General features: G+C 39.7%; 2 protein-coding genes across 4 annotated transcripts; both read left to right on the top strand.

Moving 5' to 3' along the window:
* The first annotated feature begins 2,903 nt into the window (after window positions 1-2,903).
* Window positions 2,904-13,704, top strand: ca12 (carbonic anhydrase XII). The gene is made up of 10 exons (XM_069708629.1): window positions 2,904-2,989; window positions 3,318-3,338; window positions 5,900-6,079; window positions 7,247-7,389; window positions 9,571-9,666; window positions 9,753-9,816; window positions 10,050-10,207; window positions 10,378-10,504; window positions 11,130-13,241; window positions 13,637-13,704. Exons 1-9 carry the CDS (start codon window positions 2,926-2,928, stop codon window positions 11,780-11,782), a joined length of 1,506 nt encoding a protein of 501 aa, XP_069564730.1. The 5' UTR covers window positions 2,904-2,925; the 3' UTR covers window positions 11,783-13,241; window positions 13,637-13,704.
* A 3,024-nt stretch (window positions 13,705-16,728) lies between these two features.
* Window positions 16,729-24,158, top strand: man2c1 (mannosidase, alpha, class 2C, member 1). Of its 3 annotated transcripts, none has more exons than XM_069708626.1 (26): window positions 16,729-16,933; window positions 17,540-17,665; window positions 17,745-17,868; window positions 17,974-18,044; window positions 18,154-18,331; window positions 18,409-18,598; window positions 18,945-19,051; window positions 19,139-19,249; window positions 19,360-19,452; window positions 19,564-19,680; window positions 19,759-19,854; window positions 19,951-20,096; window positions 20,400-20,523; window positions 20,654-20,775; window positions 20,866-20,951; window positions 21,029-21,175; window positions 21,252-21,331; window positions 21,421-21,515; window positions 21,600-21,704; window positions 21,830-21,986; window positions 22,077-22,220; window positions 22,357-22,466; window positions 22,563-22,642; window positions 22,730-22,872; window positions 22,990-23,086; window positions 23,182-24,158. In XM_069708626.1, the coding sequence occupies exons 1-26, from the start codon at window positions 16,833-16,835 to the stop codon at window positions 23,247-23,249; spliced, it is 3,018 nt and encodes a 1,005-aa protein (XP_069564727.1). In that variant the 5' UTR covers window positions 16,729-16,832; the 3' UTR covers window positions 23,250-24,158. The 3 variants fall into 3 exon arrangements, with proteins under 3 accessions (XP_069564727.1, XP_069564726.1, XP_069564728.1); XM_069708625.1 differs by having other exon boundaries at window positions 22,990-23,093; XM_069708627.1 differs by lacking the exon at window positions 19,360-19,452 and having other exon boundaries at window positions 22,990-23,093.
* The last annotated feature ends 1 nt before the right edge of the window (window position 24,159 follows it).

The raw sequence follows: 24,159 nt of genomic DNA, 5'->3' as shown, positions 1-24,159 counted from the left end.
GCAGTATCATAAACGAACACAAATATGAAGTCTGTGCCTTCACCTTCATCAGGCTTAAATAGACAGAAATCTGTTGGATAATAAAAATACAGTGTAAGTTGCATTTTATGAGCAGAAATTCTAACACGATGCTTGGTTTTAGGTAATGAATTAATTTTACCTTGATTATCTACGATCATCTACTAACCAAAAAAAATTACATAGATGCTATGATACCACTCTTCTCTGTTTTTGACAGACTCATTAGTTTTAACACATGCAACAGCATATTGGTATATTAACCCATATAATCATCAGCAACTGTGTGCATAAGAGAAAGATGTTTGCTCAGTGTTGATGCCAGCACAGGTGGCATTGCAGGTGTTGTAGTGATCAAATCTGTTTCCGGTTCAAGAAGGCTTCTCTCTCTCTCAGGTGTAATGAAGGAGGTGTTATGATGACACTGTCCTCTCATTGTTCTCTGGGTCATAAAACTCTACCTCATCAGCCAATTCATGCTCCAAAGTCCTCAAAAAACCAGCAAGAAGAAGAATTGTCCTTTGTGGTTAATTTTCTGTCCTTGCCTCAGATGATTTCCCCCATGTTTTCCCACATGTGACACATGTATGACACATTTTTACGATATGTTGCAACATATAACATGGCAAAAATATGTGGAAAGGTTTTTACATGGGAAGCTACATGGATTTAACACATTACATCATAAAAATGTTCCAAAACCACATGCTTACCATGGGCAAAATACATGTTTCACATATGCACAATCACATTTGTATATGGTCAAATGTGATCATGAGTTTTTGCCCTTGTGAAATTTTCTGTAAGGGTCCCATCCTTCACAGATTTCACCAAGAGGAAGTGGTTTCAAATTGAGAAAAAAAACTATTTAACTCACTAACTAGATAAACAGCCATCTAAACTGGGTGCTGACAATATGGACCTCCCTTTGTGAGGTGAGGTGAAGTTACAGGTTGACAGTTTCAGCTCAGTCAGGCTCAGACAGAAATGATCTCATTGTTTAAAAGTTGTGAATTATAGAGAAAGGAATTGTCCAGTCAGCTTAGTACAATTGTTGGGAGTAAGTAAATAACATTTCCAGGAGAGTTGATACCATCATTTCTCTTTTGGTCGCAGATAAATACAGTCATTGTTGGCTTCAGTTGCAAGTCATGGCATGAACAGAGTCCGTACAAAAGATGAAATACTTATATACTATTAAAAACTCAAAGTGAAACCGTTGTTTCTATCAAATCAAATGATTTGTTGTTGAACTGATTTTTTTCCTCTCAAGAAAATATGAAAGCGTCACTATTATTCTGCCTACAGATTATACAGTCCACAGAAAATTCCCTTATCTGAGAAAAACTGAAAAATAATATAGGCGCCATGTTGTTCTGAAATGACTGAATGACCATGTTTCACTAAAGTTGAGCCCTCGTGCTGATAGCCTGGCCTCCTTCGGTAAGTAAACCTCTGCTCTTTAAACTGGTTCTTAGTTTTAAATTAGCTGTAACTTCCGAAAACAGTTGGATGTACCTGGTGGTGATGAATGGCTGATGGGGAATGCTGAAAAAACAATCCCCCAGAACAGAAAGTGCTACATCTTGCTGTTTGTCTTTGTGCTGTCTTTCCTGGAATGAGGGAAGGTTGTAAACTACAGTGGGCGTGGGTTACTCATTACTGACATTTGCACTGGCTTTTGGCAAGAGGTTATAGTTTGTTCTGCTCAGGGCATAACCAGATAAAACGGGATCAATTCAGAATTCAATGTGCATCAGCATGTGATAATATTGCTGTTGTTGTGTCTCAAAAACCTCCATCTACCTGTATTTTTTTTATTGCCACCACTGTTTACATGCAGTACAGCAGCAACATACATGAATATACTGAGGCATAGCAGTTACATGAACTATAGGCAAATTACTTTTGTCAAGTCATGGAGGATGTTTGATACCTTAAACATCAAAACTGAGATTACCTGAAGCAATGACAATGACAAAATGCAACCTAGTCTTTCGCAGATGGCTTGATGAGAGAGCATCTATATCAAGGTCAAATTCCCCTGTCTCATAGGAGCCATGTTGTCTAAAATGTTTAGCTTTACATTCTAATCATGTAAGATTTTCATGTCTAATGTATGGTGATTATCATTGAAAGCCCATGTAGATAGATAGATAGATAGATAGATAGATAGATAGATAGATAGATAGATAGATAGATAGATAGATAGATAGATAGATAGATAGATAGATAGATAGATAGATAGATAGATAGATAGATAGATAGATAGATAGATAGATAGATAGATAGATAGATAGATAGATAGATAGATAGATAGATAGATAGATAGATAGATAGATAGAAAACATTAAAACTTATTTTTTCCTCATATCTATGTTAACTTAATGATTCAAGGAAAAAAAAAATGGCTGGACAGAGGGCACCAAAACAATTAAACAAGGTAAAGGCAAAAAAAAAAAAAAAAAAAGAAAGGGAAAAAAAATATGTATTTAGCAATAGTCTCCCCAGTCTCTCCAGAGTGTAGCAGCAACACTATATTGACTATAACCGACAAAGTTGTAATTTGATGATGTGTCAGCACAAAGAGCTTTCTACAGTGTGAAGGTCCGCGTGCAGCGTGGCTCAATTCTGCCACGGGCACGCGGCTCAGCATCTCCCGAAGTCTTCGTGCTGATCTACCCGAAATGAGTGACTTCGCCTGGACGCGGTCGCCACTGTTTAGCTGTCACTCTCCGCTGACCAGATGACTCTGGAGGCTGGTTTTGTTGTTGCTCTGACGTCAGTGCGAGCTACAATGAATGTGACAACATGGGTATAAAAGCCGGTTTGAAGGCTCGCGCTCTGGTGCTCCAAGCTCCTTGTCTGCACCGGGCTGACATCAGGAGACCACAGGAGGGGATCAAGATGCACTTTCTGAACTTCACTCCCATCGCCGTACTACAGCTGACTTTATTCAGCGTGCTGCATGGTAAGATCTTTGATAAGTACAAGAAGCAGCCTAGGATGTAAAATTGTAAAAAAAACAAAAACAACTTTGGATGCACTTGTGTTCAGTAGGAAGATGTTTGACCTCTTTAGCATTTGAAGGTTGAGCAGAAATGATGCTTCAAGGCAGGTGTCCCCATCCACCTGCACATCAGGGTTGAGGGTGATATCAGTTGTGGCCTCTGAGAATAATCGTTTTTTTTGTTGTTGTTTAGCTTGTTTTCAATCTGTCTATCAAATGTATGTAATTTTACTATTTTACTATATTTTATGTCAAATGTGAGACAAAGTCTTTTATTTGTCTGTTTCAGGTGCCAAATGGACATACACTGGTAAGTCTGATAACATTTTCTTCATAATTTGTCAGTTGTATATCAATGTATGGATATATAGTTTAACTATGTAACTTTTGGTGACTTTAGAGGCAATAACTAATTGTCAGAATATAATATGATGCTATAACGAGTTCGAGAAGATGTTATTGTTGTTGTCCTCACAGCAATACTTTGACATGGCGATGTTAAATTGTCAAATAGTAAGACGAAATTTTCAACAGTATCAAATGCAGTACTTTTTGTTAAATAAACAACCTAAAACAGTCTGCGACCCTCCTTTGACTCCCAAAGATTACTTGCACTGACATCACCCCTGTCACATCATCTAACTGTAGAGATCATTACAGACTCTGCAATCACCGCATGTCATAAGTGGCTGACTGCCTTTGTCTCATGCCTTAAGGTCTACGGGCAGGGAGTTCTTCAACCATGACTATGACTTACATAAACTGTGCTCACAGCGTGACCTCTTGTCATTGTGTCACTGCCTCTCGAAAATCTGTTGCATTCAGGGACTTAAAGTCAAAACCAAAATCAGGCAGACGAAGCAAATAAATGTAAAATAATTTTGTCAGTAGTAGAATATCTGGTCAATCCTTTAGAAGATAAACTAGTGTGGACTTTTTCACTGGGACGTTTAGGATGAGTAAGAAAAGATTTACTTTGTGGCAAAACAGTTATAGCTAGTTTTAAATTATATTGTTTAATTGAGACCTCAGAAAGAGGCTGACCCACTCTGTTTTTACTGAAGCAGTGGCTTGGCATTAAAAGGAGTTTACACAGTTATTGCCTTCCAACTTATTGAAATTTGGAGAATCTGAACAACACCCAAATCAACTATTTAAAATAAGCATGTGTCAGTACATGTGTCAGTAAGGATGTGCTTCAACTTGGTGTTTTATCCCGTGCTTCACAAAGTTCTGTGAACAAATATTTAAAATGCATCTATCTGTTATCTTTTAGAATGCATTGAATAATGAATATTTTTAATAGACAACCAAATACTTAAAAATTTTCTCAACGATAACATGTTAATATAATCAGAAAGATTTGTAATGATTGCTGAGACTAGAGTTGACAGAATAATAAAAAAGCCTCTGGCCTCCTCTTAACTGCAGCATGGTGTATTTCATCCTCACTTACAGTCAGACCCCTGGAGGCCTTGTCATAGTAATCTCTACTCTGTAGGTCTGGTAGCACTTTCTGCTGACGGGGCCACAGCTGACTCATACAATTCATCGCCACCTCAACACTCCACCCACTGGCAGAGGACAAACAGTGAACCTTAACATTGGAGTAAAATACATGATGATGATTGTTGTAGTTTTCTCACCTTGCTCTACCACCGATGTATTGTTGAGGAGATTACTCTACAGAAAGCCGTCTATGAATCTTTCTTTTACGAAGACAGAGGGCCCCCGTATTTAAGAAATTACCCACGGCCATGTATGTCCAACCAAGGACGGCCAAGGGACCACCAAAGGCCACCAACAGCCTATCATTAAAGGGCAGCCTGCATCAAATTAAAACATGAAGTGGACAGTGAATAATTATTGCCATAAGAGTAACTTTCCTTCTTATTACAGGGAGCGTTTGCCTAGATTGAACTTTGAGTTTTGCATCAAACAAGTTTTCAGTGATTTCACAACTTCACTAGATGCCTGATGGCACATCTTATTCGGCCAATCCACATTTGTCTGACAGTTGTGTTGGGGCCGGGCTTCATGCTGCATCATTCATATTTAACCATGGTCAGCTGGCTTCTAATGAATGGTAATTTTTTTTTTTTAATTCTGGACAGATACTCGATTAGTGCCAAATATCTGTCCCAGATGAGAGAATTGGTACATTTACATCCTTTTATGACATTTTCTGTTTTGTTAGAATTATGTTATTTCAGATATGATAGAGTCCATTCATAGCCTCACTTTTTGCTTGACATCATGTTTGAAAAGCTCAGTGTGGAAGCTTATCATTTCTATCAACACACTGAATAAAATGTCCAAAATCAAGATCTTCCTAGTTTTCTTTTCAGTCAATTTCTTATGATTTTTGTCTTCTCTTGCAGTTTTTAAAGCCCGGTGTGCCTCATTTTCTTTGCGCACACTTTATTGAGAGACACCCCCATGCAGCTGAGGTCACTTTGTAAACTGCATGACTCAATTTGCAAATGTTACCATTTTTGGTGTCTTGTGCTTTATAGAAACCTCTCATTTGGAGAGAGACAGCATTCTCACTGGCTCTCCCTGCAAACAACAGCACAGTTCTCACTCTCGCTGCTACAGAAAGGGCCAAGGGCAGAGCCACAGGCTTCTCCCATGCTGCCATTTACATAGATAATAATACTTCACTCTGATTACAGATACAGTGTTCAGTACGCTAAAACAAGCCGTGGCCCTCTTTGCAGCCGTCCCCGATTCGCCCTCATACTGGGGCACATTTTGCTCATTTGCCCTTTAAAATGGAATAGTTTAACATGTGAAATTGGGACAAATTATTTTTGGGGTACATCAGCCATGTCTTAAAGGTGTTTTATTGGTACATTGATGTTGTTGCAGGGCCAGATGGAGAGCACCACTGGTACAAGCATTATCCGTATTGTGGCGGCACTTTCCAGTCTCCAATAGACATCAAATCTGAGCTGCTAAGGTTCGATTCAAATTTACGTCCGATTGAGGTTCAAAACTACAACCTGTCACCGAATGAGCAGCTCACTCTTGGAAATAATGGGCACTCTGGTAAGTATAAATCGACAACATTTTGTGCAATATTTCAAATGAAAGGTGTACTTTAAACTATTTTCATCACAGGTAACACAACTATTTATCAAATTAAGTAAATATTTACCAACACCTTAATATTTGGGTTTTGACTGTAGTTCTTCTGAAGTTCATCTAATCAAAATGATGCACTTGTCCAAATATTCATCATAAATGGCCACACATAAACACGGAGACCTAATTTCTGGGTCAACCTAAAGAAAATGATAGGAGGATCTTCCTTCTACATCTGCCACAGCAATTTTCTGTTATAACTCTCTTATTATCTTAACTATCCTTTCACCCAAAGAAAGAGCTCCACGTTTAGTCTGGGAAAATACGAGCAAAGAGTAGTCATCTGCTTTGTTTCTGCTGAGACTGATGCGGCTTAACAAAAGACACTGGCTTCTGTTTAATGTGCAATTTATATTGAAGACACAGTCACAGACACAGTCTTCAATATAATTGCTAAATATAGCAATCAGAACATAGACAACTATGGTCATGTGTCATAAAAATAGTTCAACGATTTAAGCAGACGAGTATGCCCTTACATTTTATTCCATAAAATTATAGTTTATTGATGGTTTGAAGATTTATTGCAGTTGAGGAAAAATGAGGTTAACTTTTGCATTCAGCAGTATGCTGCAGAACTGGTTAGATTACCCCAGGCACAATATAGAGGCTGCTATTTATTAGGAATTTCAATGACAATCTATGTATAGCTGAACACGCACGTAATGTCTGCCGGGTGTTGGTGACGATTCATTGCTGTCAAATCTGTGTAAGTAAACTGTTTGCCACTGGCAGAGGCAAATAAACAGACAAATGCCCATGCATGCATCCCTAATGAGGGCTCAACAACAGGAGCTGAGTGGCATCATCAGCGTGAGATGGGTTTGAAAGAAGCTGACCAATGTTTTTCATTTGTAAGCATTCGTCATACAATGACGAACATGTGGAGGGTACCCTGTGTCACTCCACCACAAAGTATCTTAAATGTACTGGAGCTTACAGCACTTTGACAGAACGCAGTGAGCCATGCTGACCTCTTCAGTTTAGATGAGGTTGAAGCTTCTTGATGCCCTGTTGTGAACTGAGGTTACACCTGCTGTGCATTGCGTGTGTATTTCTTTTGATCCGCAGTGCAAATATCCCTGCCCTCCAAGATGCACATCTCCAGCCTGCCTCATCGTTACACAGCAGCTCAATTCCATTTGCACTGGGGCTCGTCCAGTCGGCCCGCAGGCTCCGAACACACCGTGAACAGTGAGCAGTATGCAGCAGAGGTAAACAAAGCAAAGCACTTCTTACTTCCCAATACTAATTTATAAGACAGTACTGGAAAATATTAAAGTACATTTACTCCAATATATATCCATGTTTTACAACTTTTTAAAACGTTTTACTCTACTAAAATTCAGACTGATATTAGTACTTTTTACTCCGCTGGATTTATCAGACAAATATTGCTTATTACAGTGTAAACAGTTTATACAGCATGATATAATGTAATTAAAATCAGCTGCACCTACGAGTTATTGTGTAAGTAATTATATATCTCCAATATATACTGTATGACACATATAACACTCTGAATGGTGCCACTTTGCATTTTACCTTTGACACTGTAATCACATGTTGCTGTGGATACTTTTATTCACATCAAACTTTAAATGCAGGAATTTAACTTGAAATGGAAACTTGTAGCTCAGTCCGTTCATTTAAATACGTACGTCACTTATCTGCCGCATGAGGTGACGGCCTCTCTAGTACTTGACAAATGATTGAGTACTTTATGACTCAATCGTGTGACACTTGACTGGCAGAGAAATCAGAGCCACTGACACCCTTCGATGATGACGCTGCTCAAGCCAAAGAAACTCTGAAAAGCTTTGCATCTATTTGTCAGTGTTACACTGTGGCACACATTCAGTTTACAGCTGCCTCTCAGGCAGTGTCAAAGAATGCTTATTGTGCATCCTCAACAAAAAGGTTGTCTTTAAAACCTCAGCTTCTGAGATGTTAAAGAGAGGGCAGCTGACGTCATAGATGTTAAGATATTTGGTCGGTTAGTTGCACATACTACAAGAAAGAAAAAAACATATAGGCCTACCTCAGAATGTACATTTCTGCACGGTATGTCTGTGCCTTACTTCTGCAGGGTTTAAGGGGATCTGAGTGCCAAACTGCTAGGCTGTGGTTTTTCAATCAACTCTGAAAAGGAGTGGCTGTCTCTGCTTTTTAATGTGTGAAGCCCTGGAAGCAGTTTTCACACGATACTTTTCTCTATTTACTTTGGTACTTGAAGTAAAGCAGACAATTTGACAGTAAAGCTTAAAAGTAAGTGAAAAGAGGAGACTGTTTTATTTCATTTGGCATCTTTTGAATTACAGTGGGTAGACGCTGAAATGGTTGCAACCTGTCTGGATTTATGCGAGCATGCCCGAGCTGCAGCACAGCCACATGTAAGCTGCTGTGGTTTGACCTGAGTTTCTGAGTGGACACGTTGAGACCGAGCACTTTTTGAGTCTCTCCAGACTCCAGAACCACAGTTCCTTGATGACATGTTGAGGACGAAATGATGGGAAATTGAACATTTCCCAGAAATAGTTCAAATGTCTAAAGTCTGTAAATGCAATTGCATCATATTTGGCCAGAATGAATAACATGCCTTTGAGTTGCGCTGTATACAAAACATCATTGCCAAACCACCTGACTGTCTGGAGTTCATTTATGTTCTGTAATTGTGTCAGATTTGTCACTGAAGTTCATATTTTGAACTCCCTGTACACCTCCCAGCTATTTCCAATCCAATTAACTTCTGCTCTGCATGGAATACAGCTGTTACTGGTGGCCACAGTTTGCATTTGAATAAAAAGGAGGAAATATAAAGAGTAGAGATGCTATAATTATAGAAAATCCCCAGTCAAGTCCCATATTCTGTTAGTTTTTTACACCTTTTCTTTTATTGTGTATATCTCATTATTATCATTGAGGATAGGCTAAATAAGAAACATACTTGAAAGAAGAAACATAGAACAAAAACCTAGTAAAAAGGTCAAATTTATTGCAGGGCATTTGTATTGGACTGTATTTTAGCGATCTGCAGATGAACAAATTGACTGCATCAGGGGTGCTGTGTTCCTCCAATTCCTTATAACAGCTTTTTTACCCTCTAATACTTTAAATGTATTTTTAACAAAATTATCTGTCATTTCCGTCACACTTTCTTCACAGAAATTACAGAGGTAAAGTACCTTTTCTTAGAAATATGTAAACGAGCTACATCAAATAACCCACACTGTCTCTGATCTGTTTGTGTTGCTGCTTACTTTTCACCTAAGATGCACTAATTCGATGAATCTGCTTTTTGAGCCAATCTTCACTAGGTTTTGACCACATACCCATGCTATTTTGTTACGTGTTTTTTCCATTGAATCTTGACATATTTTTCTTTTCCTTCACAGATGCATGTTGTACATTACAATTCAGACAAGTATCCCAATATGTCCATGGCTGTAGACAAATCTGATGGCCTGGCTGTGCTGGGTGTCCTGATTGAGGTGAGACCTTGTGGACTCTGTGGGATCAGTGGTCTGTGACACTTTTGTGTATAAAGTATAACTATTTGACTGTATTTTCTATGCAGGTTGGGGAGTTCAATCCCGCCTTTGAACAGTTTCTAAAGTTCATCAACGGTGTCAAATACAGAGGTGAGTCTAAAGCAATGACTTTTCTATGAGAATTTCTGTTGTACTTTTGCCACACTGAATATAATCTACAAATGCAAGTAGCCATTTAATGCATATACTTTGACGACAAGAGCTTTGGTTCTTTGGTTCTTTTCTGGGTTTGAGGTCAGAATCTCCACATCTCATCAGCTCAGTGGATTTTACATAAACAGTTGTAAAGCAGTTGATTTCCGTTTTGTCATTTCAACCGTCAGATCAGAGAGTGCAGGTGCCCGGTTTCAACATCCGAGCCCTGCTGCCTGCACGCTTGGATGAGTATTATCGCTACGACGGGTCGCTGACCACTCCTCCATGCTATCCAAGTGTGCTGTGGACAGTTTTCAGGAATGACGTAACAATTTCTCGCAAACAGGTGATTCAACAATTTAAGTAATTTTTTAAAGAAGATTTGATATCAGAATAAAAAAAAGAGAGATTTTAATGCTGTTTAGAGGGCGTTTTCACCACATTTAAACTATACTGGAGTGGAAGAATCTTTGTGCATAATTTGCTTTTGTTGTGTTGTGTCTTTTTCCTTTTTAGTTTCTGGCCCTAGCAACAGCCCTCTACTCGACCCATGCCCAGGACTCAGCTCCTGTGCCACTAAATGCCAACTACAGGCAACCGCAGCTCACTGACGGCCGAGTCGTTCTGGTTTCTTTTAAGGAAGGTAAGTACGTTCTTCAAAACGGGCTTGCTTTGCTGTTGAAGCATGAGTGAAAAGATCACATAAGTGACACTTTAAAAATGGCTAAAAGGCAGATTTAGATCATTTGTGGGCATTTATTCTTCTGCAAAGCACAGGGCTGTCACGCTGGCTTGGGCTTGTATGTTATCACTTGCTTGTGGCTGAGCTTTTATGCCAATCAGTTAGAAAGTTGATTGACTTTGATGGGCTTGTTCTAAAGTGGGCCATCTTTTAAGACACATCAAATTAACCACCCTCTGACATACTGAGAACGTCTGCAGCCCTTAAATTTGATCTGTAAAGGCTTCCTTTTATGTGGTCACCTGGTTTACCACACTGTATGGTATTTAGGCCCATATAGTGGGGTATGAATGTGCATGTTTCCCTCTCAAAGCTATGCTTTCCTAATGGCACATGTTTTGACATGGCAGTGTGGAATCCTATGTTATTAGCTTTCCTGAGTGGCATTTAGCAGGCGATGGCTTGTGCTTTTTGAATATCACTATGGGCAGCGCTGTTGCATGCTTGGCGTGAAGGCCCAACGTCGTTCCAAGGAGAATCCCACATTCTGGGATGTTTAACAACATTGGCTCTGTGTCTGATGCAGGCAGAGGACTGCACGGTACTCTTACAGTCACACCTCCGCACACGAGGAAGCGTATCATTCAGCAGCTGCTGGTTGGAGACCTAGCAGACCTGGCTGATGAAGGGCTGTATCAGCTCCTACCAAGTGGCTCAGAGAAGCTCCATGCTGGCAAGAAGAAAGACCTCAAGAACCAGCAGAGTGAAACTCTGGCCAAATCCAAACAACAAATGTTGAATCCGTCCCTTTGGACCAAGAGCCAGACCAACCGCTATGTGGGAAAGTTTGGGCTGGCTGATGACACACTGTGCTACGTCTCACTGGAGCAGAGAGTTTTCCTTCGGCTCAGACAGTCCCACACTGAGAATCAAATGGTGCAGGCTCTCAGAGATGCAGTTCTCCCCGAGCTGAACCTCAAGAGTTACCTGGACTGTAAGTCAGACTTAGCTCTCCCCACCATCAGACATATTCTCCGTGGGCGGCCGACAGATGAGGCTTTAGAGCTAGATCGCTCTCTGACACAAGCCTTGATGAAACAAAGGAAGACTTCCACGGCAATTAAGCCAAATGTACCAGTGACAAAGTCCAGCAGTCTTTCCCCTGCTACTGTTCCCAGGAAACCACAAAGCCTGGGCTATCCACATCCTTGGCTTTTGCCAATGGAGTGGGAAGACTAAAGAGATTCTTGACATAGTTGACAGTCACATCGTCACTTTCTGTAGCAGACATCAACTGTGTGACACACAATGAAAGACAAATTTTCAAGCCAAGTCCAATTTACTTTTAACCAGCCTTTGCTTAATGTATTTAATGTTAAATTATTCTTTCCACTATGTGCACATAATTATCATTTTTATCATAAAAAGACTTCAGTAGCTAATTTACCATTCTTACTGTTTTGTTTGCAAACCTACTCAGATGTATAACCTTTCATCACCAGTGACTGTGCTCAGTACTGTAAACAGATTATGAAATATTATGACTATTTCAGTGTGTATATTTTTGTCCTGAAAATCTGCTAAATGTTTACATTCAGGTTCCAGGTGTCTATGCATATTTTTTTCCCAGCTGAACAATGCTTATTAGTAAACTACAGCAAAGCACACATTTCATGCGATGAAAATCTATATGCGTCAAGCAACAAGAAGTACACAAAACGTCTGACAAGGGACATTTATAGTGTTATACCGGATGCCAAGTTCAGTTCTATAGTATGGTAATTGTGGAGCTATACAAGTAATTATTGTCTTACACGATATAGGGATACGGCAAAACCAAAATAATTTGCTGGAGCTTCTGCGCTTTATGTAACTTTCTTAGTTTTCTCTCATAATTTGTATTTCTTTTCAGATTTCCATTTACAGTAGTTGAAGAAAAAGATACCATACATACAGAACTATTTCCAATAAAAGCATCATACATGAATCGTACAGAGTAGATTTCTTTCCTATTTGCACCATTTCACTCTGAACTTCGAGAATTGGTATTTTTACATGAATGTTATTTTCTACAAAATGTTAGACCTTTGCAGGCTCACGGACAGATGCTTAAAGGCGGGGAAACAAATTGAATAGAGACTCAGTAGTTATCTTCAACTTTCAAACATATACCTTCTATATTGATACAGAGGAGATTGTAAAGCAGTTTCTGAGTTGCACAGTTTTGAACAGAAGCACAGGTCATAATAGAAGAAACTGTCCGTACCACAAACAGGCTTTAGATTGTAGTACTGAGTTGTGGTCTTTTGTATCCAGTGTAAAAGGTGAGTGTACCATGTTGTTTCATACACGTTTAACTGTCCAGGGTTGTTAGCTACTTGGAAGTAAAAGACAGATAGTTTTAGACACTTTGGACTTGCGCCGGTTATGTAATTGAGATGTTTATAGATATGTACGAAATGTTTCTGCAACACTGAGTTCATATTATCTGCGTGACTTTAAACTGTCAGCTTGTGTCATGAGAAGGTTTGTTTCTCTTATGAAAGATATTGACATTATGATTTCATTGTTTTCTTTATCTTTAAATTCTTTCCTAGGATGATACCATATCTGAGGTGTGTGGTGCTCTTTGAATTTCATTTTCACCTTTTTTCTCTTTCTCTCTGTTACTTAGAGGACCTTTCTTGGATAAACACCGGTATGTTGCTCTTGTATATTTTGTGCGTCTTTTCTTGGTGTTAGATCATAACTTCATTTCACACTTCTTCAGTATCGAGGGATCTAACATCTTGTGTCCTGTTTAAGTAACACATAGATTAAAGTAACGTTTTCTCTGCTTGAAATTGAATCAGTTAACTGTTTGATAAAGCAGACCATCACCAAACTAAACCATCACTGGAATAAATGAATGTATGTATGCATGTGCTTTCTCATATAAATATTTATAAATATTTCTTATATTTCCTCATTGCTTTTAAGTCCCAAAAACTCGATGTTTACATTGTTTTACATATAAAAGCCCACACAACTAATAAAAACAAGACCTTAATTATTACATGAACCTTTCTGCTTGTGTTGCTCCATGCTCTGCAGGTACACTGGTTCCCATATTGGTGAGCTCTGCACTGGGATTTGTTCTGGTTGTCTCTTTAATGTGCTGCCTATTAAGGCTAAAAAGGTAGGTAAAAGGCAAAGCAATAAAACAAGACTACAGTTGTACTTGTTGAAATTGTTCTTTACACAATAAAGTAAGTACATAATAAACTTTAGTTTTTTAAACTAGACCAATGCAAGTCAACCGGATGATTTTTTTTTTTTTAAAGGATTCAAACCTGGTTTATCTCACTGTTCTTGACAATGTCTAACTGAATTTACCCAAAGGGAAGAGTTTTAGTCAGTAAATTCAGAGCTTTCTGTGACTGATTTTAGAGGCTGCAACATATATCTAAAGTGGACAATTGCAGTGAGTATTTAGAGCGAATGGTTAACCTTAATTGACCAATACATTTGGAGTGTATGGGGTTGTGTCCTCATTAGATGGATTTTTTTATCCTCATTTGTGCCACTCTTAGTCACCCTTGACAGTGTGACACCACCCACATAAATCATAAACCCATTTTGTGTAATCGTGGTTTTCTATAAACAACTAATAGCACCCTGGAGAACATTTTCTTTGGTCTGCGCTACTATGTAACTTTGAGGCTTGTTGTGGTACGTAGTTAAGAATACATGAGAAACTAACTTTTTAGTTTGGGAAAGATAATAAAGAACTTTGTGTAGCACATTTGTCAAGAAAAGTTCCTTATTATTTTTTATTTTTTTTAAATAACAAACATTTATAGCAGCAAATATGAGATGTCTAAAAATCTTTGCTTCCGTCGGAACTGTGTAGCAACTGAGCGAACAAGATGCTGCTTTTTTTTATGTTAATGATACACAATCTGCTTCTGCAGGTGGAAGGCTGTGTGGCAGTCTAATCCCAGATGGGATGGTCGTAGGCTGTCTGCATTAAATAGTGTCAAATGTTCCTCTTTGCTTCAAATGTTCCTCGTGAAATCTTTTCCTCCACTTCCAAACAAATTATGTGTCTTTAAAGCAAAGCAGCGGCAGCTCTGTGTTTGAAGTGGCTAACCTCCTGAATAACAAGAATTTCAGTGGCAAAAATTTAAAACTTGAGAAACCCTGAGCTTTTAATTGCCTAAATCACATCACTCGTATATCATCGAATTAAATAACAAACATTATCATGATGGCAAAGCAAACCACAGCGGGAGATAGATGATGGCAATAAATACATCTGAAGGGAGATTACACTTCAAGACTGCAAATTGCATGTATTTATATGATTGCCCCATCGTTCTTGTGTTTGTGTTTTTTTTTTTTTTTTTTAGATCTCCTGCTGAACAAGACAAAAGCAACCGTACTGGATACAACATCGGAGACAAAGACGAGTACGGATCAAGAGTATAGCTCATTGTTCTGGACCTCAATCCAAAGGAACTCAGTGAAACCTCAACAACACCATGTACGACACACTGTCCCTTTGCATCGCTCATTGTGTTTTTGTGAAGTAGCCCTTTGGTTCAGTTTGGACATTTAGCACGCAAGGTTTAAGTACATCACATGATTTAGTTTGCATGCAGCTCCGGGTTTTTTTGGAGCACTTTTTTTTTTTCTCAAGCCACAGTCTGGACTTCCATTGCTGTGTTGTGGCAGGCGGGATATGGTAGGCCGCCATGCTGGATGTTTTATTCCATATGACTACGTCCTAAGAGCAAAGAGGAGCTGCTGTCCACTGTAATCCCCCTTTATTTATCGAACGTGATGTGTTGCGTTTCTTTAGGAGAACTCCACACAAATGCTTCCAGGCAAGCGCAGTAAAAGGCCAGAGCTGAACCGGTAAGACTCGCAAGACAAATCAGATCATGGCACACATTCCCTCGTGCTGTCCCGGCATAGTGGAAAGCCCAACCACAGTCCAAACAATAGGAGGATAGAAGTCGACATCCCTGATGGTAGGATGGCCTGAGAGGGATGGGCTATGCCACATTTCCACCAACCCTGTACTTAGAGTTGCTCTATGGATTTTATAATAAAAGGGTGCTTTGCTCCATACAAACACAACTCCTTCCCTGTGAATAATGCTGAGAGAGAAAAAAAAGGCTTTTGTGTTTTCCGGCTGCATGTGGGCTGACCCCTAACCCCGGTCCATCAGTCAGATCACAAGACCAACTCCCCAGCAGTCCCGAGAGCTTCTCAGTTAGACTGCACCCAGTACAGTTACCCACGGGACCACTGGAGAGTTTTACATCATCATATCATCCACACAAGGTTTCCCTTTGATATTTTATCATCTCTCCTACCAGATGCTATAGCCATGCATTTCTTTTGGATCATTTTAGATGTTCTCTGTGTAGATACATGCTTATACGATAGAAGGTGACACTTTTGCTGTAGGCACAAAATTGAGACAGATTAAACAAGCTGTCAGGTAAAATGAGGAAATGAAATGGTCATGGTGATAATAATATGAGGTGATAATAAAGAATAAAGCACTCATTATTTGAACACAATATTTTATTTAGTCTGCTCATTGCTGGACGTGGCAACATTTCACTGTTGATGTCCTGTTACCAGATATATATATATATATATATATATATATATATATATATATATATATATATATATATATTGTTTTTAAATGTGTCATTACAAGTGTCACGATGTATTTGCTTTGTAAATTGTATTATTTATGTAATAGTGGTTTAAAATTGTCTATTTATGTACAATAAGTGTAAATGATAGCTGTTATGCAGAATCTCAAATTAAAATAGATGTTTTCAAATACAATCTGTATTTTATTTGCAGTTTGTACTCTCGAGTTTTGGTCTCCATTTAGAAATAAACCTGGCACCCACAGAAATATGTTTTAATTACACTGATTGATTCCTTATTAGCAAAATCCAATTAATAAGGTTTCAACAAGTTGTAAATCACAAACAAAAAAATGCAATGTAAAAACGTATTGGGGACACTTGCACACAGTTCACCTGCCCTTTATGACCTCTTAAAAAAAAACAGAACTCTTTTACGTTGTTGCTAGTTGTTGAACATGACCGCCATCTAGCGGCTGGTTGCTTTAAGTGCAAAACGAAACCTTTTACTTCCGGGTCTTGCATGGAGACTTGAGTTTTATCTTCTACAGTTTGGATGTCCCGCTGTTGTGCATATACTCCTTTTGTTATTGCATCTGCACATCTGCAGGTGTCTGTGTGCCCGCCTCGTCATGTATCACCAGCCTGTGCTGAAAAACAGACGCACGCTCCTCGAGAGAGCGGAGAAGTTTACGTCTGACATTTATTTCACAGACTGCAACCTGAGAGGACGGTAAGGCTCCTGTCATTCAGCTGCACTGACTGGAAGAATTGAACTGAGCGATGAAGTAGATCAAACAGCTGTTCCTACATCCTTTGCTCTTATTTTATTTATTCAGATCATATATCATGAAGCTTACATCTCTGTGAGTGCACAGCATAATCGCAGTGTTTCCTCATTCCTAGTTGGACCTGCATTAGGTTAGGTTAGGTTAGGTAGTTACTTTATTAATCCCCGAGGGGATTTTTTTTAAGGCAAATGGGAAAATAATAACTACCTTTGAATCACTGTAAAATCTACAGGGAAGTGTTTTTATGATCACCTGACTTCACTTCGTCTTCGTCTTAATCTGTTTTTAGAACAAATGATCTTATATTTTCCATTTTCAAAATTAAAAAGAAAAGTCGACATGAAGCTTCTGTAGTTTATCTGTATGCAATTGCAAACTGCATATTGATCTGGTCAGAGCCTCACAGACAGTGTTAAAGGGCTTTTTGGTTTAAAGTATAATATCAGAGGTGTTTTAAAGCCCTCTTAGTCTAAATAAGGTTGTGATTTATGTTTTTGGGGCTGTAAGAATAAGTCTGAAATGCCATTTTAAATGATTGATGTCTGCAGGCTTTATGGCGACTCTTTCCCACTGGAATCCCTCGCCTCATTCCTTTCTCCTAAACGGATCACATTTGCTGAAGCTTCCAAACAGGACTTTGTCCCTTATAAAGTCGGCGATACCTTTGGACCAACGTAAGTAATATTTTCAAATGTTATCACCCTGAGATCTTTTATTCACTCAGATCTTGGCACTAAACTGAGTTTGTTTAAGGTGGTGGACTTCCTGGTTTAAAGTGACCCTGAAAATCCCAGAGCCCTGGAGAGGGAGAGAGATTCATCTCCTGTGGGAAAGTGATGGGGAGGCAATGGTTTGGAGAGATGGGCAGCCCGTTCAGGTAATGCAGCACCAGTTTCATTTGCACGTGACTACACTAAAGTGCTGAAATTTTGTGCTCAACCCAGGTTTAAATTGAATTGCAACATACCGTTTGTACTTTCAGGGCCTGACTAAAGAGGGTGAAAAAACGAGTTACATCCTCTCTGACTGTCTGAAAGATGAGGAGCCCCACAGGTCCGTTGACTAAAACAGAGATGTATTGCTGCTTCCGCAACTACCTCTACATACTGAATTTTAAATCAGCTTTCAACCAAACATTTTAGATATCTCTGTCACTTTTCAGTGTCACCCTCTATGTGGAAATTGCGTGTAATGGACTTTTTGGAGCTGGTCAAGGGTCCATGATTGCAGCTCCGGATCCAAACAGGAAGTTTTCAGTGCAGAGAGCTGAGCTGGTGATATTTAACAGCGATGTAAGGGAGCTGCTGACTGACTTTGAGATGCTCGTGGACATTGTAAAGGTACTATCACCCAAAACACTCCATGATGACACATGACCTTATTAGAGAAAGACAAACATTAAATTCTGTCTTTGCAGGAACTCGGAGAGGAAGAGCAACGAGGCTACCAGGCCCTCTTCACTGTCAACGAGATGGTGAACCTCTGTGACGCCTCTGATCCAAGCTCTTACTCCAAAGCACACAGTCTGGCTCACAACTTCTTCAGCCAGCGGAATGGAGAAAGTCAGCACACTGTCCATGCAATGGGTCACTGCCACATAGACTCAGGTCTCAGTTTTTATTGATTTTAGTGGCAGAGTAGCAGTGTTTTAAAAACAGCCAAAAACTGCCAGATTTGTTGTCTTATTTATAATATATATATATATATTTTTTTTAATTAAGTATTTTACTGCTGTAAATCTTATTTATGCAAGTCCTTATTCAGGTTACTTTACTATAAGGCTGCTAGTGTTTATGTAATGTTTAACATTTTAGAACATTTGGGAAACAAAAAAAGCATGGTTTTTGATATATTTACCATAGCTCAGGTATGCCCACACTTACTGTGGTGAAAATCAAATCGAAAATGCACATTTTTGTCAGATTAGTTAATATTTATTATTCTTATCCACAGCCTGGCTCTGGCCGTATGAAGAAACCATTCGCAAGTGTGGCCGGAGTTGGGTGACGGTTATCCAACTAATGGAGAAGAACCCAGAGTTTGTCTTTACTTGCTCTCAGGTAATTCCACGCTAACATAGTTTTGTATAAAGCTTCTATGAATCTGAACGGTCCTCTCCAGTTTTGACTGTTTATCTTTTGGTCCAGGCTCAGCAGTTCCAGTGGGTGAAGAGTTGGTACCCAGGACTCTTCTCCAAGATTCAGTACTACGTGAAGAAAGGCCAGTTCATTCCTGTTGGAGGAACATGGGTGGAAATGGTAAACCTTGTATTAAAAATAAATAATATCATGTATCTGCTGTCATTCAGCCCTTTTTATGCACATTATGTCCTAAGCTAAGGTGTACGTACGACATATTTGCCTGTTAGGATGGCAATCTGCCGTCGGGAGAGTCCATGGTCCGGCAGTTCCTGGAGGGCCAGCGCTTCTTTAACCAAGAGTTTGGGATGTATTGCAAAGAGGTGGGAATGTAAACGTAACTTGGGATAACCTCTGTATGAAATCTCATGTTCATTTGTGGGAATTTTTGAATTACAAATACAAAGTAAAAGAATATTTTTTTTGTTCTTCAGTTCTGGCTTCCAGATACATTTGGCTACTCTGCTCAACTTCCTCAAATTATGCAGGGATGTGGCATTTCCAATTTTTTGACGCAGAAGCTCAGCTGGAATTTAGTCAACTCCTTTCCTGTAAGTGAATAGCACACACTTGCTTCAAAAACTGTTGAAAAGATTTTATTTTTAGTTTCAATTTCTTTGTTCCCAAAGCACAACACGTTTTTCTGGGAAGGTCTGGATGGCGCTAAGGTTTTAACTCACTTTCCACCTGGAAATTCCTACGAAATGAAGGGCAAGATTGAAGACGTCAGTTTCGATTACAATACACATAACATGGTGAATGTTGAGTCTCTGACTTCCTCAGAAAACGTCCAATTATCTGTGTGTTTTCACTGCCCACAGCTTGTAAAAACTGTGAAGAATAACAAAGACAAAGGCAGAGCCAACCACAGTGCTGCGTTGTTTGGTTTTGGTGACGGTGGCGGTGGACCCACTCAGCTGATGCTCGACAGACTTCGTCTCGTCCAGGATACAGATGGACTTCCCAAGTCAGTTCCTGTCTCACAGTTTGACTCTGCTTTCATCACTAACAATGACCAATCCCAAACTGAGCTGGAAACATTTCCGACACAAATTTGTCATGAGTTTCATAGTCACTCATTAAAGAGATGTGCCCACATGTAGGCCGTAGATTATTCCTATCCCGTTATACACAAAGGAATATGAATGATGCAGAGTGATGTCATTGTGTTGTTTTACAGTTAATTCATGTTGTCGTCACAATGAATAACAGGTGTAAGACTTTGCTCATTGCTCACGTCCACCTCTCACCATTCTTGGCTGTTCTTCAGGGTCCACATGTCCAGTCCGGACAAGCTTTTCTCTCAGCTTCAGGCTGACTCAGCTCTGTTGTGCACTTGGACAGGAGAGCTCTTTCTGGAGCTGCACAATGGCACGTACACCACACAGGCACAGGTAGATGCAAAGTCTAGATGCAGTCCTCATTATTAGATGAAATTAAACTTTCTTCATCTGTGTGTGCGAGAAAAACAAAACCTGTTTGAATGTAGCGTGGTTGTTTTCACACTTGCTTTGTTGTTTCCAGATTAAACAAGGGAACCGCCAGTGTGAGGTGCTGCTTCATGACATTGAGATAGCCAGCAGCTTGGCACTGTGCAGAGACAGGACTTTTCTGTATCCTGTGGAAAAACTGAAGGAACTCTGGAGGTTCCGACAAAGTTCAATGAGAAAAATGACCAAATGAATCGGCTTTGTTTTTACAGTTCAGAAACAGTTTCTCTGGCGTTTCCCCTCTAGGCTGCTTCTTCTAAACCAGTTCCATGATGTGATTCCTGGAAGCTGCATAGAGATGGTTGTCGAGGATGCACTAAAGTATTATGAAGGTACAGTTTATATTACAACAGTGGTCCATTCAAATCAGAATCATATTGACTTACAGTTTTCAGACACTCTGTCTTAGATATCCGTAGAGATGGTGCTGCACTTCTGCGTGAGGCATGTGAAGTTTTGGGATCAAAAGGAAACTCCACCGGTGTTTTCAACTCTCTGCCATGGGAGCGCCACGAAGTCATCCAGGTTCAAGACGCCGCTGACAAACCTGGTCTAGGTATGTTGGATATTTACATTGTTGTTAGGCCTCCATCCATCATAGCTGAAGCCCTGTGGTATCTGTGGCACTGCAGCTCTGGTGAGAGTTCCCAGCATCGGCATGTCTCCTGTCAAAGACACACAGCCTGTGACTCCAGTCTCTGTCACTGTCCAGGTATGCGAAATACACACAGTAATAATCATTTCATTATTTAGATAAATTGCCATATAATTTGGCTAACTGAGTATTGTGTAACTTTATAGGCTGACGGCACTGTCCTCATGCAGAATGGGATTTTAAAGACTGTCATAAACAAAGATGGCACTTTGGCATCACTCAATCTGATCAGTGCAAACAGGTACCGTCGGACTGCATGTGAAACAGCTGTGTATTGTCCACTACTGTACTTTAAATAATAATCTAACCACTCTGTTTATTTCAGAGAAACCATCTCTGACGGCAGTGGTGGGAATCAGTTTGTCATATTTGATGATGTCCCGCTGTACTGGGATGCTTGGGATGTGATGGACTACCATCTTCAGACAAGGTTGAACGCATTACTCTTACATCTGTATTTTGTCCAAGTTGTTTTACCACCTTGAAAGGCATTACAGTATTTTCAGAAATTAATGACATAAATATCATAAAACTTCACCATATATGATCCAATAGGAAGCCGGTTCTGGAGGTGGTGCAGCCTGCTCATGTGGTGGCCTCAGGTGGGCTTCGGGGCAGCATCAGCTTCACCCTCAGGATCAGTGATAAAAGCACTGTCACACAGGAGGTTGTAATGGATGCCATGTGTCCTTACATCAAGTTCAACACAGAGGTACAAAATGTGGCATTAAGACTTACCAAGCAACAGAAGCCATAAATGCAGATTCAAATAAATACGCATCACTGCATCTTCCAATTTCAGGTGCAGTGGGCAGAGTCACACAAGTTTCTCAAGGTTGAGTTTCCTGTGCGAGTTCGCAGCCCGAATGCTACATATGAGATCCAGTTTGGCCACCTGCAGAGACCCACACACAGGAACACTTCATGGGACTGGGCCAGATTTGAGGTATGACACAGTAGAGTGATGTTTATCTTCACAGGTATATGAACAGCAACCCCTGTTGTCTTGTATTGGTCCTGCACACTACTGTTGAAATGTTTTGTGTTGTCATTACCGTTTCATACTGCGGTTCCTTTCTCAGGTTTGGGGTCACAAATGGGCCGACTTGTCAGAGCACAACTTTGGAGTTGCTCTGCTGAATGACTGCAAATACGGTTATTCTGCCCACAAGAACACAATGACTCTGTCCCTGTGAGGTTTCCCACTGATCATACACAACACCTCCACAAACGGTACAATCCAATTTGAACAAATCCTCAAATCTAACATTAAACATCTTTATCTCAGCCTGAGAGCACCGAAGGCCCCAGATGCCACCGCTGACATGGGGACTCATCATTTCACATATGCAATCATGCCACACACAGGTACGTTTAACTTGTCTTTCTGGGATATTTTAGTAAATGTGGTTCAACACACATGCAACATGTAATAATATAGTGTCTTTTCTATAGGATCCTTCCAAGATGCTCCTGTCATCCAGTGTGCATACAACCTGAACTTCCCTCTGAGGTTAATCCGGTGCAGACCCGACACTAAGACCTGGAGCGCCTTCTCCGTCAGCACTGACGCAGTCATACTTGAGACCATTAAACAGGTATCACCTGAAACAATAAGCTCAAACTGACAAAGCAGGTTTTGAGTGAAAACTACAACTGAAAGCAGCCAGCAGCTTGATTTAATGACTGTTAACTTATTTACCACAACACAACAGGCTGAGGACAGAAAGGGGGCACTCGTCGTTCGTCTCTATGAGTCACATGGGAGCAGCGTGACTGCAACTCTGCGCACCACACTTCCAGTCAGGGAAGGTTGGCAGTGAGTGTTTCTGCTTTTTATAGTGCTGTCTGAAAGATTTCTTTTGTTATATTGTTGTCTAAGAACAAAACCATTTGTTTTCTTTCAGTTGTGATCTCTTGGAAAGGAAAGACCCCACCCAGCCAGCACATCTCACACCTGTGGGAATCACTCTGAACTTCAGTCCTTTTCAGATTGTGTCACTTCTGCTCATTTTGTGATTACAAACTGCACCCGGCAAGTGACAATGGGAATATAAACAAACACTTTGATAAAACTATGGAGGCTCCGCCTGCTGCTATACAAGAGCCCAGCTAAAAGCAGTGGTGTCATCTACATGATCTGCAGGTAAATGCTGTGTAGCCACTTTATAGTTTTGTGACAGAACTTTCGTTTTTGTTTGGCAAACACCAGAAGGACTGCTAACTCTCACGCTTTTAGTGTGAGACACCTGTTTCTGTCTCACGCTGCCAAAACTACTCTTATGCCAAATAAAAGGAAACCTCAAACCTGTTATCTTTCCAAGACAATGTCTGAACATGAAGGTTTTTATGAAATCTCAGCATCAGAGAGTGTGTGAAAATTGCAGTTTTGCAAATAGATTGTCTAAAATTAAAAAAAAAAAAAAAAAATGGATGGCGAGTTTTGCCTCATTTTGGCCAGTTCATCTAAATTTATTAAATAAAACAACTATTCAAATGTTTAACTAGCATTAATTATCTATCTATCCATCTGTTCTGATTAATAAATGTATTCTTTGATTTTGAAACAGCAGTCTTGGGTTGTTATTTGGCCTTTTTGAGACTATGGTGTAGCTACATCAGTGAATTTTATTTTGGAAAACAAAATGTTGTTATCTGCAGTGGGAGGTAGTTCTTGGAAAATTTTGTTTTAGTACATTGTGTTACTTGGTCTGAACATTTTGGGAACCTATTGATTAGAGGTTACACATTGGTGAAAGACTATTGAACAGAATCTGGTGCTTTTCTATTGACTGTAAGGAATCTTCAAATGGAGGGCTTGTTTTTAACCATGTTAAAAAAAATAATACTTTTCATCAAATCAATAAATATCTTTACACAACAAC

Source organism: Brachyistius frenatus, unplaced genomic scaffold (genome assembly GCF_029030835.1).
Source record: "Brachyistius frenatus isolate BFR_SWC_R1_liver_20210118 unplaced genomic scaffold, ASM2903083v1 Contig_77, whole genome shotgun sequence".
NCBI lineage: Eukaryota > Metazoa > Chordata > Actinopteri > Embiotocidae > Brachyistius > Brachyistius frenatus.
Note: the sequence above shows the minus strand (reverse complement) of the source record. Positions and strands in the feature narration are given on the sequence as shown.

Excerpts from the sequence above, each read along its gene's own strand:
- ca12 (XM_069708629.1), top strand. The coding sequence starts at position 2,926 with ATGCACTTTCTGAACTTCACTCCCATCGCCGTACTACAGCTGACTTTA. Across the intron at positions 9,817-10,049 it reads CAACGGTGTCAAATACAGAG|ATCAGAGAGTGCAGGTGCCC; the intron begins GTGAGTCTAAAG and ends TTCAACCGTCAG. Across the intron at positions 10,208-10,377 it reads TAACAATTTCTCGCAAACAG|TTTCTGGCCCTAGCAACAGC; the intron begins GTGATTCAACAA and ends TTTCCTTTTTAG.
- man2c1 (XM_069708625.1), top strand. The coding sequence starts at position 16,833 with ATGTATCACCAGCCTGTGCTGAAAAACAGACGCACGCTCCTCGAGAGA. Across the intron at positions 16,934-17,539 it reads GACTGCAACCTGAGAGGACG|GCTTTATGGCGACTCTTTCC; the intron begins GTAAGGCTCCTG and ends TGATGTCTGCAG. Across the intron at positions 22,873-22,989 it reads TACTTGAGACCATTAAACAG|GCTGAGGACAGAAAGGGGGC; the intron begins GTATCACCTGAA and ends ACAACACAACAG.